The 15616-nt window shown below is 56.5% G+C and overlaps 3 protein-coding genes across 6 annotated transcripts in view; 1 reads left to right on the forward strand and 2 right to left on the reverse strand.

Annotated features, from left to right (window-relative positions):
* The window catches only part of LZTS2 (leucine zipper tumor suppressor 2), a 9625-nt gene extending 3689 nt beyond the window's left edge, over positions 1–5936 (reverse strand). Inside the window, exons 1-2 of one of the 4 annotated variants that reach the window (XM_059899120.1) lie at positions 5801–5936; positions 56–505 (exon numbers count right to left, since the gene is read on the reverse strand). In XM_059899120.1, the coding sequence (XP_059755103.1) occupies positions 56–463 (408 nt within the window). In that variant the 5' untranslated portion in view covers positions 464–505; positions 5801–5936. Of the gene's footprint in view, positions 1–55; positions 506–3008; positions 3136–4626; positions 4648–5800 lie in introns of those variants that run through there. The other 3 variants (XM_059899121.1, XM_059899119.1, XM_059899122.1) reach the window with 3 other exon arrangements.
* Positions 5937–8135: 2199 nt separating this feature from the next.
* On the reverse strand, positions 8136–14226 carry TWNK (twinkle mtDNA helicase). Its single transcript, XM_059901007.1, has 5 exons — positions 12378–14226; positions 11944–12184; positions 11701–11808; positions 11251–11392; positions 8136–10168 (listed from the first exon to the last, which is right to left on the reverse strand). The coding sequence occupies exons 1-5, from the start codon at positions 13618–13620 to the stop codon at positions 9848–9850; spliced, it is 2055 nt and encodes a 684-aa protein (XP_059756990.1). The 5' UTR covers positions 13621–14226; the 3' UTR covers positions 8136–9847.
* A 61-nt stretch (positions 14227–14287) lies between these two features.
* Positions 14288–15504, forward strand: MRPL43 (mitochondrial ribosomal protein L43). Its single transcript, XM_059901009.1, has 3 exons — positions 14288–14472; positions 14564–14670; positions 14784–15504. Exons 1-3 carry the CDS (start codon positions 14342–14344, stop codon positions 15008–15010), a joined length of 465 nt encoding a protein of 154 aa, XP_059756992.1. The 5' UTR covers positions 14288–14341; the 3' UTR covers positions 15011–15504.
* Positions 15505–15616: the final 112 nt, after the last annotated feature.

The following is a 15616-nucleotide window of genomic DNA, read 5'->3' on the forward strand; positions in this document are numbered from 1 at the left end:
TTCTCCAGGGAACCCCTGATTCCACCCAGGCCCCAAAGGAAGGGCTGGTCCTCACCTTCTCCAGCTTTCCGGAGACAGGGATGAGCTTTGGTGGGGGACCGCGGAGATGGGCATTGCGTGCCCGCTGCTCTCGGGCATCTTCGATGTCACTGCTTGGGCTGGGGGGTGACTCTGTCCGGAAGTCTTCATTGATGTAGGTAAAGTTGGTGCCAGGGACAGCCTTCCTGGGGGGCACAGCTGGGCACAGCGGCTCCTGTGCCTCATAGCCACCCTGCAGCAGCCCATCCTGCTGGCGGAAGAAGGTGGGCCCAGGGGGACCGTGATGGCGGGGAGGAGCCGGCCCCCCAGGGCAGGGCCGGCCTGAGATGAGGCTGCTCACGCTGCCCATGGCTGGAGCTTGTGGGGCAGTGGCGGCCTCAGGAGCGGGCTCCAGTGGCACTGGCAGCGTCTGCACAATGGCCATGGCAGCAGAGGCTCAGGCCTGGCCAAGGGCCTCCAGGGAAACCTGTGAGCAGGGCAGTGGTGTCAGTCTCTCCATCTTGAGCTCCCTCCCTATATAGGGTCTCGAGTCCCTCCTGGTCCTTTGTCCCAGGTCAAACAGCCCCCTGACATCAGTAACAAGCACTGATACCCTCCCCCCAGTGCATCCCCTCCGAGTCTTGGCAGAACCTCAATTATCCCTGGGCCCCAGTCCACTGCCCAATTCTGGTCTGAACAGGGCTGAGGACTGAATCTACCAAGCAGGGATGATGAAGGAATGGGGCCCCACAGAGGCCAGGACTCAAGTTAGGGAGGGAGCCCTCTCTACCAGCTCCCAGCACCAGTCCTTGGTCCCCTGGGACAGGTGGCCTCATTAGAGGCAGTCTGGGCAACCTCAGGGGTGCAGTCAGCAACTCAGATGGTAATTAGGAAACAAAGAGCTAAGGCCAGGCAGTGCCCAGCCTCCCCAAGCTGGGCCTCAGTTTCTCCCACACAGACAGGCGGCAAGGGTGGAGCTGGTCAAACAAGAACTCAGAGCTCTTAGGGAGCCCATAGGTACCCTCTGGGGTCTCCTGCCTCCAAGAGGTGGATGCAGGCTCATGCCTGTTTCCATGACAACTAGCCTCACCACACCCAATCAGTCAGGCCTAAAGAAGCCTACACAGACCCACTGCCAACCCCTATGAAACCTTCTAGCTTTGGACATTCCCCAGAGTAACCCCAAGGGGATGGGGATAGAAGCTCTACCATCACCTCTGGCAGCTGCTCCAAGATCTCATTTCCCTGGAGCCCAGGGAAGAGGGCTCCACCTCCCCAGACCCTGCTCCTTCCCGGAAGGGGACAGCAAGTCTCCACCCGGAACTCCCTCCCCTGTCCTGAGGCTGAAGACCAGGACTCAGGCATCTGCTGAAGTCATCATGCAGAACGGGAGCCAAGAAGTGGACAGAGAATTGCGTAGGAGTAGGAGTGTATGCATCTTACTTATTTGTGCGTGTGAAACTGTGTGCACAAGAGCATGAATCTGAGCACTGTGTTTGAAAACATCATGAATGAATGTGTGAGTATATATGTTTGGATAGATGCATTAGTATATTCAGATATACATGCATATGTATGTGAACTCATATGTGCATATCTTACAAAAGAGTGTGTGTGTAAATAGGGTGTCTCAGAAAGTATGTGAAAGTTACAAATGCATACATAAGTGAATTTGTGGTGTATGACTGTGACTATGTGAGAGAATATATTTGGTTAGATGTCCATTCATATATACATGAGTTTATGTATCTTACACAAGTGTGTGAGTAGGAAATGAGGGTGCACAAGTGTGTATAGAGCACCGTGTGTGCATGGGAGTATGTGAGAGAGAGGGTGAGAGCCTGGGTGGCACGCAGAGCCAACTGGTGAGTGGGAGCCTGGTTTTTGTCACTCACTGGATTGTGGGGAGAGGAGAGATACATGAGTCTTTGCTTGATCTGCTCTCCTTCATTCTTACGTGTGTTCCGTTAAGTCCGCCCCCACCCCGCCTCCCCGCTCAAGTCAGAAGATCTGGAGAACCAGGGAGGTGTCCAGACTGAGGAAGGAGGAGCTGGGAGCTGGGGGTGGGGGTGACTGGTGTCCACGGAGCAGGGGCAGGGGCTGAGTCCACCCCACAAGCGCCAGCCCTGAGCAAAGCCAATGGAACACCCCCTCCTCTGCCCTTGCCCAGACCACTCCAGGGCCTGGAGGAAACAGTGGGGAAGGGGCTTCTTAGGGGGCCATGGGGGCTGGCATCTCTGTCTCCCTTTCCCCACTTCTGTGAGCACAGAGAAAGTGGAAACTGAGGGGAGGAGACAGAGAGATTCAGACAGGGACCCAGAAGACAAGAGACAAAGACTGAGAGAGGCCCCAGGGTCAGGCAGACCCAGTGAGCCGGGGTCCCTGCGCCCCACGGAGCCAGGAGCCCCTAAACCCAGAAGAGACACTGAACTGGGCCCTGAGAGCCAGACACCCAGGGAGCCAGCGCCAGGCGTCTGGAAAGCCAGGCCCAGCCAGCCAGTCTCCTGCTCTTGGAGCCCGAGAGAGAAGGAGGGGCAAGTGGAGGCTCCATTTTGAGAAGTGCGTTTGTGGCTGTAGGCAGGGAACCCCTAGCTCTCCCCAGCATCCTTGAGAAACCGCTCCGGCACAGCACACACTCCCCCCGCCCAGCGGGGACTGCTGAGGGCTGGGTCCAGCCGGGGTCCGAGGGAGGTCTGGCCTAGGTCCGAGCTCCCACAGACCTGTTTTGGGGGCAGAAGAGTTCAGGAAAGTCTCCCCCTCACCAAACTCCAAAGACCATCCAGCGAGATCAAGTCTGGAATCACGAGTTCCCATTCCGAGACCGGAAGCCGGGAGCCCCCAATCCACCCTCCGGAATCCATCCCCCCCTCCGACCCCCGCCGCTTCCATAAAGTGGGGGCAGCTGTGGAATGCCGCCTCCCCACGGGACCTCCGCCGTGCATAAGTTGGGGTCACCCCCAGGTCGCCTCCCAGCCCCGGCCCCCCCTCACCTCCACCGCGCTGCTCCATGCTCAGCCCCGGGCCGCCCCCAGCGCTCCACAGGCGCGCCGCCCGGATCCAGCCCGCGCGCCGCTACTCGGAGCGGCCCGGTCCGGCCCGGCCCCGCCTCCGGGGAGCCCCTGGCCCGGCCCGGCCCAGGCCCCGCCCGGCCCAAGTGGGCGGTGCAGCGCGGGGGAGGGTCCGAGGGGCGACCCCGCCCCCGGGGCGCGGATAAGCGTAGGTCCCCCGCGTCACGCGTGTCCGGCGAGGCGCACGCACGCAGGGGCTACGCAGCGGGACTCAGGTTCCCTGCCTCCGAAGCGTGGTGGTTGTGTGTCTGGGGGCTCGGTCGGCTCAGGACTAGGCGGCGGCGGGTCACCCTGTACCCCTACACGAGCCCCGGGGCCAGCGGCTGCTGATCATTGTTCGAGCACAAAGGGCCAGGCGCCGCGGCGGCCGCCCTTCCCCCTCCGCTCCTCTAGTCGATGCCAACCCCGCCCCGCCCTCGACACACTCTCCGGCTTCGGAGTCCAGAGAGGGAGGCCGAGGGTCAGCTGCCCCCCACTCTGGGCCTTGCGCCCCAGCACAAGTCGGGGGCCGAGGTTTGGTGGGTGCTTGCCCCACCCGCAGCGGGTTGGAGGAGGCACGCTTGGATTGCGGAGGCGGCGCCACCTAGCGGCCTACTCGGAGAACACGCCCAGTCACCCCCAAGACCCCCCTTGGGGGGTCCCTACCCGACTCCCCAGCACTGTGCCCTCTCCCACGAGAGCCCAGGCCTTCCCCGAGCGCGGCTCTGTGCTCCCCAACTTTCCCTACGAGTTATTTGCTAAGAGAGAGGTCATTGCTCGAGAGGCAGCCCCTGGGCCCCCAAAAGTCACTGGGGTGAGCTGGTCCAAACTTACAGGCCAAGCCTACACGAGCCTCACAGCCGAAAACATTCCACTGACTTCTCAGGGTCAGGGATATTCTCACCCTCTGGCAAACAACACTGTCTTAACACCCACACGATCTTTCCCACATTCAGTCTCACACAGCCACAATCACACAGTCTGTCTCGTCCATCACAAGGTTCCATGTCCCTTCTTTCCATAATCTTCAGGCCAACTCACAGAGGTACACTCGGTGTCACACGCCTAGTTGTGCACAAGCTTTCGCAGCTCGAGTTCCTTCGCACCCAGTCACAATCTTAAATACACTTCGTCTCCTAAGCATTTTTCACACTGACAGTCTTATTCACAGTCACAAAGACAACTACTTAGACATACACGTTGTATTTCACAAACATTTTAACACGTAGACTTGCCCGTAGGGGTCTCTGTGACCTAGTCAGGTCAGCTGATGCCCGCACCCCTGGGCAAGGACAGCCTCCTGCCCCCTAACCCCGCCCCCCAGGGCCAAGGCCCGCCAGAGCTCCTCTACCCCAGGAAGGAGCATTCCCCCCCCTTCCAGGCCACAGCCCTGGCCGGCTCTCAGCTCTATTTTTAGCTCTATGGAAAGGGTTGTTTTTCTTTCTTTTTCCCTGGAAAGGGAAACATAGCCCAGCCACCCTCAGGCTCACCCTAGACCCTCTGCCTCACAAGAACAGACTGAGCCGCACCCCCCCGTGGAGACCCCCTCTGCTGGCCTTACCCTGATCCCAGCCTCCTGGGACACCAGGAGCCTCCTCCCCTTTCTGGCAGCCTGCCCAGAAGCTCAGGCAGCAGCTGGGCTCAGCGTGTGTGTAGAGGTGGGGGGTGGGGCAGGGAGGGAAGCCGAGGGCCACTGCCCACTACCTCATTCCCTGGGGACAGGGGGGCCGTCCTCCCTTCTACCAGAGGGAGATAGGCCCACTCTGGTATTGAGGGGATGTGTACGCTCATGCATCCTCTGGGGAAGGGGGACTCCCACTCTTGCATGAGTGGGCCTTCTGCTACTACTTTGGGGGTAGGAGCTCCCAGTTCTGCAAGGAGGAGTGGTAGTAGGAAGGGGACCCACAGGCGCTCCCGCAGCTGTTCCCTGGGCTGGAGGACCGGGCGGGGGCTGCTGTACACTGCCATCCAGAATAGCACCCCCTTCAGGGATACTTTCAGGGATGGGGGCACCATGTTCCGGAGAAGGAAGACGAGGAACCCAGGTAACCCCACCCCAGCGCAACAGTCTCTGGTCCTCCTGCGCTACCCCAACTCCAGGGGGCGTTGTGTTCCCATTCCTGGGGGAGGGCTTATCACCTCCAGGAGAATGAAATACAGTCCGGCAAGGTATCTGGCAAACTTGCTTAGTACCGCGGAGGGAGGTTCCCGCCCCGAGGCTGGGGTGGGGGGAGCACAGCCCGCTGGTGCGCGAAGCGATCACGTGCTCAGCGCCTGTTTACGTCTTAGTCTTCACCTGCGGGCTGCAGGGGAGCAGGAACCTCCGGAGGTGTCCCACCCGGCCCGCCCCCATCCGCGGTCACTGGGCGGCCCTTTTCTCCCACCCCCCTCAAGTACGCGACGGCAGCGCGCCCTGCCCGCTGGGAGTCCTCGCGGGCCAGTGGCGCTGCTCCACGGACTACTAGCGTTAACTCAGTGGGCGCGTCCGCCCCGGAATGCACGTGTGTTCGTGTGTCTCCAGTACGCGTGTGTCTGTGTGCACGCGTGTGTGGGCCCGTCAGTGTGAGTTTCTGTGTAGGTTCCCTGTTCAGACTCCTGGCCTGCGGCCCCCGGACCGGGGACCCCCCTCCTCAACCCCAATCCCCAGCTTCCCCAGATCGGGAAAGTTCGCTCCGGGGCGGGGGTGTGCGGCAGGCGAGAGTTCCTGCACCTCCGCGGCCCCACCACTCACTCACCCAGCGCCACCTGCACCGCCGTTCCAGCTTCCGCCCGGCTCCTGCTCCAGAGCCGGTAGCTCCTTGCCGCAGACTCGCCGGCTCCCAAGCCCGCTCCGGGCTGCGGACTCCCAGCGCCCGCCCGCCCGGGCTTGGTGGAGCGGGGCGGGGCGGCTAAGGCCGCGCCCCCGACCCCGGCAGGGGAGTGGTCTGCGCAGCACCCCCTCAACAGCCGACCCAGTACCCAGCCCAGCTGTGGCTCAACGGTGGCCCAAGACTGCCCCTCTGGCCTCTGACTTCACAGCTTACTGGATTTGGTTTTTGACTTACGAAGGGGCCAGTGGCGCGACAGCCAAGCTAAGCTACCTGGCTGCCCTAACCAAGTTGGCTATAGGGCTTTACTGCCACCCTCCTCTGCTTTGTAGGGAGCCCACCCTGGTCCACTCTCAGCCCACCCCCCAGACACAGGGGAAACCCCTGGGAATCAGACAAAGAAGGCTCGGGTTTCACCAAAACAGACCCCGCCCTTCCTCACACACACCTCGGGGCTGGGGCTGCCCGAGCAGAACCAGCGTCTCCCCCTCCCCTGGAGTAGGTGTCTGCCCAGGTGAGCAGGCTTGCCAGTTCTGGCCCCTACGGAGTATGGCCAGGTTTCTCTCAGGCTCATAAAGTTCCACCCACAGGCACAAACAGGAAGTTAACCTGTATTGCAGGGAGGCACCGAGGGCTCCCACCCTCCATGGCACTCAAGGCAGCCTGTGATGTCTACAGGTATCTGGGCCGTATTTGCAGCCTGAGTACTTGGGCAGCAGGAGTCCTGTGAGTTTAGTCCCTTCTCAAACCCATTCCCAGTAAAGGGACGGAGGACCAAGGCTTGCCCCTCACAGGCGAGTGTGACAATGAATCTGAGGACAAGGCTGCAAATCCAGCTGGACTCTGCTGGGCCAGGCTCTTCCTCAGCTCTCAGGAAGATTCTTAATGTCCAGCTGGGCACAGGCAATTTGCCTCAATTCACTCTGGCTATGTACAGGGACAGTGACTCCCAGGGATCTTACACAGGACCCAGGGATTAACTACTGCTTTCTAGTCTCCAGGGACTCCTGAACACCCTTTGGGCTAATTTTGATGTGAGGAGTTCAAGGCAGGTGTGGAATGGAATGTGTTTGTATAGGGGGTGGGGCTGGGGGAGCATTAGCTTCCCCTCCCCCCCCATTCTGGTTTGTGCAGTGTGGGGGGTATCTGCTAGGAGGGTGGGGCAAGACAGGCACGTGTGTATCTATCCCTCTAACCCCAATTCACACAGAGACCTCACAAAAGTCCCCTAATGGAAATCCCTAAAGGATTTCCTGAGAACACACCAGGCATCCAGAATATGGAACCCACATCCTTATAGGTAGGACTGACCTGGTGGTGTGCCTCTGGAAGGCATGGCTGATGTTCAACGTTATAGACCCTGGTTGAGGCCTAGACCAGCCAGCGGCTGGGAATGATTACTGCAGGATTAGGAGGCCTGGCTCCAGCCAGTCTGGGAGGGACCCCCAAGAAGGGAGGCCCTGGAGGAGGTCCCCCCTCCCTCCCCCCAGAGAACAGCTTTGCTCCAGGGTGTTTCAGGAGACAACTGTAGCCACAGTTTTCACACACCACAGACCAGAGACCCCAGACCATTCCACAGGGTTCCAGAGCCCCCTCTTAGGTTGACAGGGAAACCTTGATAAAGCAGCCCTGCTTTCAGGAAGCAGGAACCCCACTGGCCCCACCACCCTTTACAAAAGGCTTCTCCCCAGCCCCCTTAGAACATCTTGCGTTCTCATCACGCTTGCAGGCAAATCTAAAGGGAAACAGACTTTAGGATATCAGAGAAAGTGAGATGGGAAAGTGTCACCATTTAGCAATATTTCTTTAAAAAATTTTTTTTCATTAGAAGCAGATTTCTTTCTTTCTTTTTTAAAATATTTATTTATTTGGCTGCACCGGGTCTTAGTTGCAGCAGGTGGGATCTCTTTTTTTTAATTGCGGCATGTGGGATCTAGTTCCCTCACCAGGGATTGAACCCAGGCCCCCTGCATTGGAAGCACCAGAGCCTTAGCCACTGGACCACCAGGTAAGTCCCTTAGCAATATTTCTGACAGGTCTCTGGGTAAGTTATCTTACAATCTCCAGCAGGGTTTCTTAAAAATGACGATTCCTTCAGCCATAAAAAGAAATGAAATAAGAGTTATTTGTAGTGAGGTGGATGGACCTAGAGACTGTCATACAGAGTGAAGTAAGTCAGAAAGAGAAAAACAAATACCGTATGCTAACACATATATATGGAATCTAAAAAAAAAAAAAAAAAGGTTCTGAAGAACCTAGGGGCAGGACAGGAATAAAGATGCAGACGTAGAGAATGGACCTGAGGACACAGGGAGGGGGAAGGGTAAGCTGGAACAAAGTGAGAGAGTGGCATGGACACACATACACTACCAAATGTAAAATAGCTAGCTAGTGGGAAGCAGCCACATAGCACAGGGAGATCAGCTCGGTGCTTTGTGACCATGTAGAGGGGTGCGATAGGGAGGGTGGGAGGGAGATGCAAGAGGGAGATATGGGGATATATGTATACATATAGCTGATTCACTTTGTCATACAGCAGAAACTAACACACCATTGTAAAGCAATTATACTCCAATAAAGATGTTAAAAAAATAGGTTCTGCATTTTTAAACAAGAGCCCCAGTTCTGACACACACTAACATAAGAGAAAAGCTGAGAGGGTACAAGAGGAGGGAAATGTACTGGGGGGTGGCCAGATAAGAATATGCTGAGCTTGGGTCCACGATGAGAGGTCAGTGAGTGGCTCATGTCACAGAGGGACAGCTGGTCAGGCAAAGCCTTAGGCATGGGGCCCAGTGACCCACACCTCTGCCAGGGATCACATGGAGATCCTCAGGGAAGACAGAGATAAAGAAGCACCATCCAGTCTTCCCTAGGCCACAAAGAGATATAAGGGTGTGCATGCATGAAGACCCTTTAATACCCCTGCTTTCTTGGGAGTGCGCAGCTCAGACAGGGTGGGGGAGGGGACCTATCTGCTCCCAAGTCAAAGTGAGAGGAAAATCCAGTTAAAGACTGGGGTGACACCTAGTGGTCAAATAAGAAAAAGCACAGAAACAAAAGCAATGGAAACTTTTTTCAGTAAAACTGGAAAAGGCTCTACAAAAAGTCATGATTGCAGCCACTCCAGCAGTCCAAGGCAGCATACCATGGAATGAGTGTCTAGATGGCAGGCACCCTGGGCTCACAGCTCCCTTCCATGGCTCTCTTCCAGGCTTCCACCTTTGCGGCTGTCCCTGGTATTATAAGGGCTGAGCACCTAGATCCAATGGTAGTAAGCACCACCTCAGGGTAGGCTCCAGAGTGGGGAGCAGAGGAGATTGGTATCCACCATGTCACCCCTTGGCTCTGAAAGCCTGGGCTGGAGTTTTGGCAAGAAGTGCCCTATTCCCCTCCAGGTTCAGGGGGCCTGACCCCACTGCTTTTACCTCAACTTGCTCATTCCCACCTCAGGGCCTCTGTATTTACTTTTCCCTCTGCCTGGATTCCTTTTTCCAGATGTTCACATGGCTCAATCCTAGTTCTTCAGAGGCCCCAGCTCAAATGTCCTCTGCTCAGAGACACCTTTTCAGATCATAATCTAAACTAGCCTGTAAGCATTATCACATTACTGTACTGTTTTTTCCTTTAGAGCATTTTTCACTATCTAAAACTATGTTTTGTATGTATTTGTTCATTGCTTATCTTGTCTCTTCTACCACATTACAGGTTCTGTGGAAGCAGGGACCTCATCTGTTTTGTCAGTGCTATATTCGCAGGATGTAGAACAAAACCTGGCACACAGTAGGTTCTCAAATATTTGCTAAATTGAATTCTCCTGCAATGAAACCCTGCCCTAGGCTAGGCCCCTCAGATTGAGAAGGGCCCATAGCTCACAACTACAGGACAGAGGCAGCCCTAGCAGAGGACTAAGAAAGAGTCTCCACCCCAGCCTGTCCTGGCAGGCTCGTTTCAGCGTCCAGCTCTGCAATGCCTTCACCTTGAAGGCTTGGAGAGGTCTGGCTTGTTGGGGTTGGGGACCTGGTCAGAGTGAGTCTCAGAGATCTGGGGCACAGCCCCCTTTTTGCCAGAAGAGGGCTTTTTGGCCACTAGCCCATTGTCATCCTTGATCTTCTTGAGTCGGGCCTTGCTCTTTGGTGGTATGGAGAAGGTGAGAGAGCTCTTGTTGAATTCAAGTGGGAAGACACCTACGTCTCCATCAAAGCGGTTCTTGGACACCTGTAGATACCGTTTCCCTGGCCCAGTTACCAGCCTCCTGTCCTGCAGGATCAGAACATTGTCCGCTTCCTGGCTTGCCTGGGGGAAAAGGGGCAGAAGGAGGAAGAAGCAGTGAGAAGACATATAAGAGAAGCACAAAGGCAGGTTGAAGGTGCAGGGAGGAATATCAAGAATGGGGGAAGGGAAAAGTACTTCCCCCATCACCAAAGCTCTTTGAACTACTGACCAGAATGCTGGGGCCACTTGAGTCTTTTAGTTCCCTGACAACCCTTTTGCTGTCCCAGATTGTGTACACACTGTTCCCTCTGCTGCTAACACTTCTGGCTCCACAGCCTACTCAACCCGAGCTCCTTATCATTTAGGTCCTGGTCTAAATGTTACACTTCATCAGAGAGACCATTCTTGATCCCTGTAAATAAAAAAGGCACTACCATCTTTCCACTTCTGTGTTATTCTCTTCCCCAGTTCCATGTCTGTTCAATTGTGGCACATAGTTTGTGTTCCTTGCCCTGTATTCCCCGTGCCCAGCCCAGGCCTGGCGTGTAATAGGCACTCAGTGTACCACTGGAAGCTCCAGGATCCGGCTGGTCCCGCTGCCCAGAAGGCCCCACACTTATTTGCTTATTTAACACCTACTGTCTGACAAAACCCAACCCAACCTCTGTTGACACGTCTTCTAGGAAGTCTCCCCCCAGGCTGACTCAGATGCCTTTTCTCTTTTCTCGCAATACCTGTGCTGCCTATCATAGCTCTTATCATACTGAGTTGTAATCACTGTCTCCTTTTTTCCCCGTTTTTTTTTTTTGGCTGTGCCACGTGGCGTATCCTATCTAAGTTCCCTGACCAGGGATCGAACCTGCACCCCCTGCATTGGAAGCACGGAGTCTTAACCACCAGACCGCCAGGGAAGTCCCTCACTGTCTCCCTCTTTTCCCCATAGAATATGTGAGTTCCTGGAGGTCAAGGAGGGCAAAGGACTAACCATTATCAGCCTTTGTATTCTAGCACATGTGTTCCTCATGTCATGGCCCCAGAGGCAAGCTGCCTCCTGCCTGTTCCAGATGGACAGTCAAGATGATTTAAGGCCGAATGAGGGCTGTCCCTGGTCACACCTGCCCCCTCTACTTTCCATAGCTTGAGCTCCTCTAAAGCCCACTTACTTTGGCTGAGCCAAAAATGGATGCTGTCTGTAGTTCTTTATCATCATCTTCCTTCCGGGGGTGAATGACCAGTGTCACATGGCAGCTACTGTCTGTGGCAAACTTCCGAAAAGCCCCGATGATATAGTCTTGAGCTGCAATCCTACCCAACAAAGAGGTTACCAGACACAGAAGGACAAGAACAAACACATACTCCTGATTCGTTCACATCTCCCCGCAAACCACCACAACCTCACTCTACTTCCCTCTACCCAAGGACTCACACTTAAGTCCCTGTCCATACTTCCCACTGCCACACCCCACACCTCTACAAAGACAGAAATACATATGGGATGGTATGTTCCTGCACATATGTCAGGAAGCAAGAGTACAGTGTGTCTGCCCAAAGGCCAGCTGCCTGAGAAGATGTGTGTTTAAGTGGGTTACAGCTAGACAAGAGGAGGATGTCACCTGTCTGTGGACAGCTGCTCATGACCCATCATGAACTGCAGATTGTCGATAACCACATGACAAATGTCATACACGTAGACTGCATGTTGCATTGTGTCTATTACAGTCCTGGGAAGAGGAAGAGACAATGAATTCAAGAGTCAGTTACAAGTAATCTCCAGACCATGGCAGTCAGAAAACTCTGCTGCGAGTCTGTTCTCCCACCCTCCTATTCTTTGAAAGCTCCAGGCCTGGGAATCTCACCTGATGCTCTGTTGCCCATGAAAAGTCATGAAATAGAGGGGCAGGTCCTCAAAGCGGTCGGCCCACTCGTCATATTTGTCCAGTTGCTCTTCCAGTCGCCCCACAGCGAACTGTGTCAGCATGACCCGGGCTAGTCTCACGTTGCTGATCTCAAAGCTACCCCATAGCGTGTTCACTCCCTGGGTACACAAATCCAGGGCATATTCACTGATGAATGTTGTCTTTCCACTGCCTGTCGGCCCTGCATGGGGGGTTGAACACAGACCCGGGTGAGGAGTAAAGCCCTACCCTTGAAACCAAGACACGCACGGAGCCTTCAAAGTTGGGAGGGGAAGGCGCCTCTTCAACATTTACTGTAGCCCAAACCCACATGCTTCAGTCATCTGACCCTCTGCCCCCAAACCTGCCCAAGCAGTGATTTCCCAAAGGGTCACCTGTGAAGACCGTCAGCTCGCCCTTCCGATGTCCCTTCAAGAGACGATTGAGGTCGGGGAAGCGGCTCCAACGAACGCCAGCTGCCTGCTCCACATTTGATAGTTCTCCTAGCACCTCCTCCCGAAGCTGCCGGAAAGACACGATAGACTTGTGCCAGGCAGGCAGGGCAGTACGCAGAATACGAGAAAGATTTAAGCCTTGGTTCAGAGCCTCCAGGGGAGAGGGCTGCTGGTCCCCAGGCCGCACCAAGGAGCATCGTTTGGGGTTCAGTTTTCGGGCGAACAACTTGGCAGCTTCCCAGGACCGAAGGTCATCCCCCAGCCAGAGCACAATGCGTCGGAACTGTTCGAGGTAAGGAAGCAAGGCAGGGGGTAAGCAGGCTGTCCCTCGGGGTAGGGCAAGGGTGGGCAGCCCTGTGGACTGGCTCAAGGCCAGGCTGTCCAGCTCACGACTCGTCAGCACCACCTCAACATCTCGACGACTGATCAGTGGTAACCCAAACAGGTTGTGGAAGGCACCAGGCTGGGGAATGGTGGTCTCCACATAGTGCACTCTGTCACCCTGGCCTTTGGCCCCTAGTAGCTTCAGGCCTCGTAATGCCAAACCTCCAGGGGAGAACCAAGGAAAGACAAGGCTGCGAGCAGGCCGCAGATAGCGCACACTGAAACGCTTGAGTGTGTCATCTGTCACTTTGGTGAGGCCAAACATCACGCGAGCCAGCTGGGCCTCCTCTGGTTCAGGCAGCTCCCAGAGAGGTACGGCTCGGTCCCAGATCCTCTGGACCTCCTCACTGTCCTCAGCTTCTGGGGCCTCACTAAGCAGGACCCCTTCTCGGGCCCCATCCCCTTGCCCCTCCACGCTGGCCTGGAAGTCTTCCCAGCTTCCCTCTGCTAGGCTGGTCATGCAGAGAAAGCGACCTGTGGTCTTGTCAATGAAGAGGCTGAAGGAAGTGGCAGCACCAGTCTCGTCCTTGAGCTTCGAGGCCCCCACAAAGGGACTAGGTGCCCGCACGCAGCTGTGCCCATCCTGGAAGGGGATCCCATGGGCCCGCAAATATTGCCGGATTTCAGTTGCAGTTACAGGCAACACTGGTACCTCCAAGGCGGCGAGAGCCTCCTTCCTGTACCGTCTGCGAGGAGGGCCCAGGGCCAAGCTTCGTGGCAGGGTCCTCCACCCCATCCACGGCCCACGCAGTGGCAGCAGGATACGGAGGGGGTACCCACTTCGGAGGAGGACCCACATTCCTAGTCAAGCGGGGGAAGTCACTGCTTGAAATGCCTTAGGTGCCCGGTTCGGGTGCCTTCACTACTAGGTCAGACCCTAAGGATCCTGCACGCAGCTCTCTTCTCCCTCTGAATCCTCTTCAGCCCCTCTACATTGCCACCTCACATCTATGCCAGAGGACACGGCCCTTTCACGTCCGCGTCCCTTTGGCCGGTTCCCTACCTCTGAGATCCTCCACAGCTGCTCCCCCCGCCGCCTCCCCTCCGCGCCGCCCGTCGCCGATGCGGTTTTTCTCGATCATCTCCTCGCCACTACCGCCCCTCCACTGCCCCTCCTCGTCGTCCTCATCTCTGCGGCCGCCTGCGTCCCTTCCGTAGTCCCTCTCCTCTGGGTCCCCTGCTAGAGGACCGCTCCGCCGCTCCTTCACTCAAGGGGACATCAGGCAACCTGAGCGCCACTCCTTCGCTCCCGCCGAGCTCCGCGCTCAGAGGGACGCCTGCCGCGCCACCGCCGCGTGGCTTTCTCGGCTCCACTGCTATGAGCTCCGCCGCTCCTGACCCCGGCCCCGAGTCACCACTCTCGTCTTGCCCCTGTCGCCTGCAACATGGGTCACTCGCGCCACTAGCCACAACCTCGGAAACAAAACTGCCGCGGCGCCAGTGTTCCCGGAAGAGGAAGCCTCGGGTTAGTCCCGCCCCCACACCGCGAGGCCGGGCTCGACGGCTTCGGAGCTGCGGCCATGACGGCGCGCGGGAGCGCGAGCCGCTTCCTGACCAGTGTCCTGCACAACGGGCTGGGTCGCTACGTGCAGCAGCTGCAGCGTCTCAGTTTTAGCCTCAGCCGTGACGCGCCCTCGTCCCGCGGCGCCAGGTGAGCCGGGGAAGGGCGCGGAGGTGCGACTCCAGGCCGAGGTTGCCCCGGGTCAGGGGGTCACCTTGCTCACCCTTCTCCGGTCCCTCAGGGAGTTCGTAGAACGGGAGGTGACCGACTTCGCCCGCAGGAACCCCGGGGTCGTAATATACGTGAACCCGCGGCCGTGCTGCGTGCCCAGAGTAGTGGCCGAATACCGTGAGTGGGGCCGGACGAGGGCTGGAGGGAGGCGTCGTGGGGCTCGGCCCGCTTGCCTGCCGCTCGTGTGACCCCTGACCCGCTTCCTCTTATCCCCACCTCCCTTCGGCCAGTTAACGGGTCTGTGCGCGAGGAGAGCATCCACTGCAAGTCGGTCGAGGAGATCGCCACGCTGGTGCAGAAGCTGGCGGACCAGTCGGGCTTGGACGTGATCCGCATCCGCAAGCCCTTCCACACGGACAGCCCTAGCATCCAGGGCCAGTGGCATCCGTTCACCAACAAACCGACAACGCTGGGCGGGCTGCGCCCTCGAGAGGTCCAGGATCCTGCCCCAGCCTAGCGGCTAACACAGTGAAGAGTTGCTCCGCCTACTCCAGCCCCCGGGTTTGGACTGACCCCAGTAGAGGTGGTTCTTCCTTCTGGTTTGGTTCACGGGAGACAGATGGAGCCCACCAAAGGGGAAGCTGACGCCAAAGCTTTTGCTTAGGATAAAGAAGAGCTGCCTGTTTCTTTTTGATGTCCACTGTGAGGGGCAGTGACTGTGAGTCTCCTAATTCTGATCCAGCTGACATCTCTGAAACCCGAGAGTCTTCAGATTTTACTGGATCTTCATTTCTTAAATCCAAATTGATAATAGTGATCTCAAATCACAGTGAGAGGATTTAAGGCTGGCTTCTGAAGAATCCCTTATGTCCTGTTTTTGCAGCCATTGACCAAGAGAGAGCTAGTACCTTATACCCTGCTGTGAGCATGGCATTGGGCTAGGCCCTTTATATCTGTGAATGTTTGTGTGTAGATTAGAAAACTGATGTTAATAAACTTGTCAAGGTCACACTTGAAGTCTACTTCAAAATATGTGCATATTTAAACTATAATGCCATTTTTTGTCTTAAAACCAGAAGCAAAATGAATAATAACTCTTCAGAATGGTGTAGTATCAAAGGCC

The sequence above is a fragment of the Balaenoptera ricei genome, chromosome 16 (genome assembly GCF_028023285.1).
Source record: "Balaenoptera ricei isolate mBalRic1 chromosome 16, mBalRic1.hap2, whole genome shotgun sequence".
Classification (NCBI taxonomy): domain Eukaryota; kingdom Metazoa; phylum Chordata; class Mammalia; order Artiodactyla; family Balaenopteridae; genus Balaenoptera; species Balaenoptera ricei.

Coding starts and splice junctions, on each gene's coding strand:
- TWNK (XM_059901007.1), bottom strand. CDS start 13,620: ATGTGGGTCCTCCTCCGAAGTGGGTACCCCCTCCGTATCCTGCTGCCA. Junction 11,393..11,700: donor GAGCAGCTGTCCACAGACAG/GTGACATCCTCC, acceptor TTTGTTGGGTAG/GATTGCAGCTCAAGACTATA. Junction 10,169..11,250: donor CCATTTTTGGCTCAGCCAAA/GTAAGTGGGCTT, acceptor CTTTTCCCCCAG/GCAAGCCAGGAAGCGGACAA.
- MRPL43 (XM_059901009.1), top strand. CDS start 14,342: ATGACGGCGCGCGGGAGCGCGAGCCGCTTCCTGACCAGTGTCCTGCAC. Junction 14,473..14,563: donor CCCTCGTCCCGCGGCGCCAG/GTGAGCCGGGGA, acceptor CCGGTCCCTCAG/GGAGTTCGTAGAACGGGAGG. Junction 14,671..14,783: donor CAGAGTAGTGGCCGAATACC/GTGAGTGGGGCC, acceptor CCCTTCGGCCAG/TTAACGGGTCTGTGCGCGAG.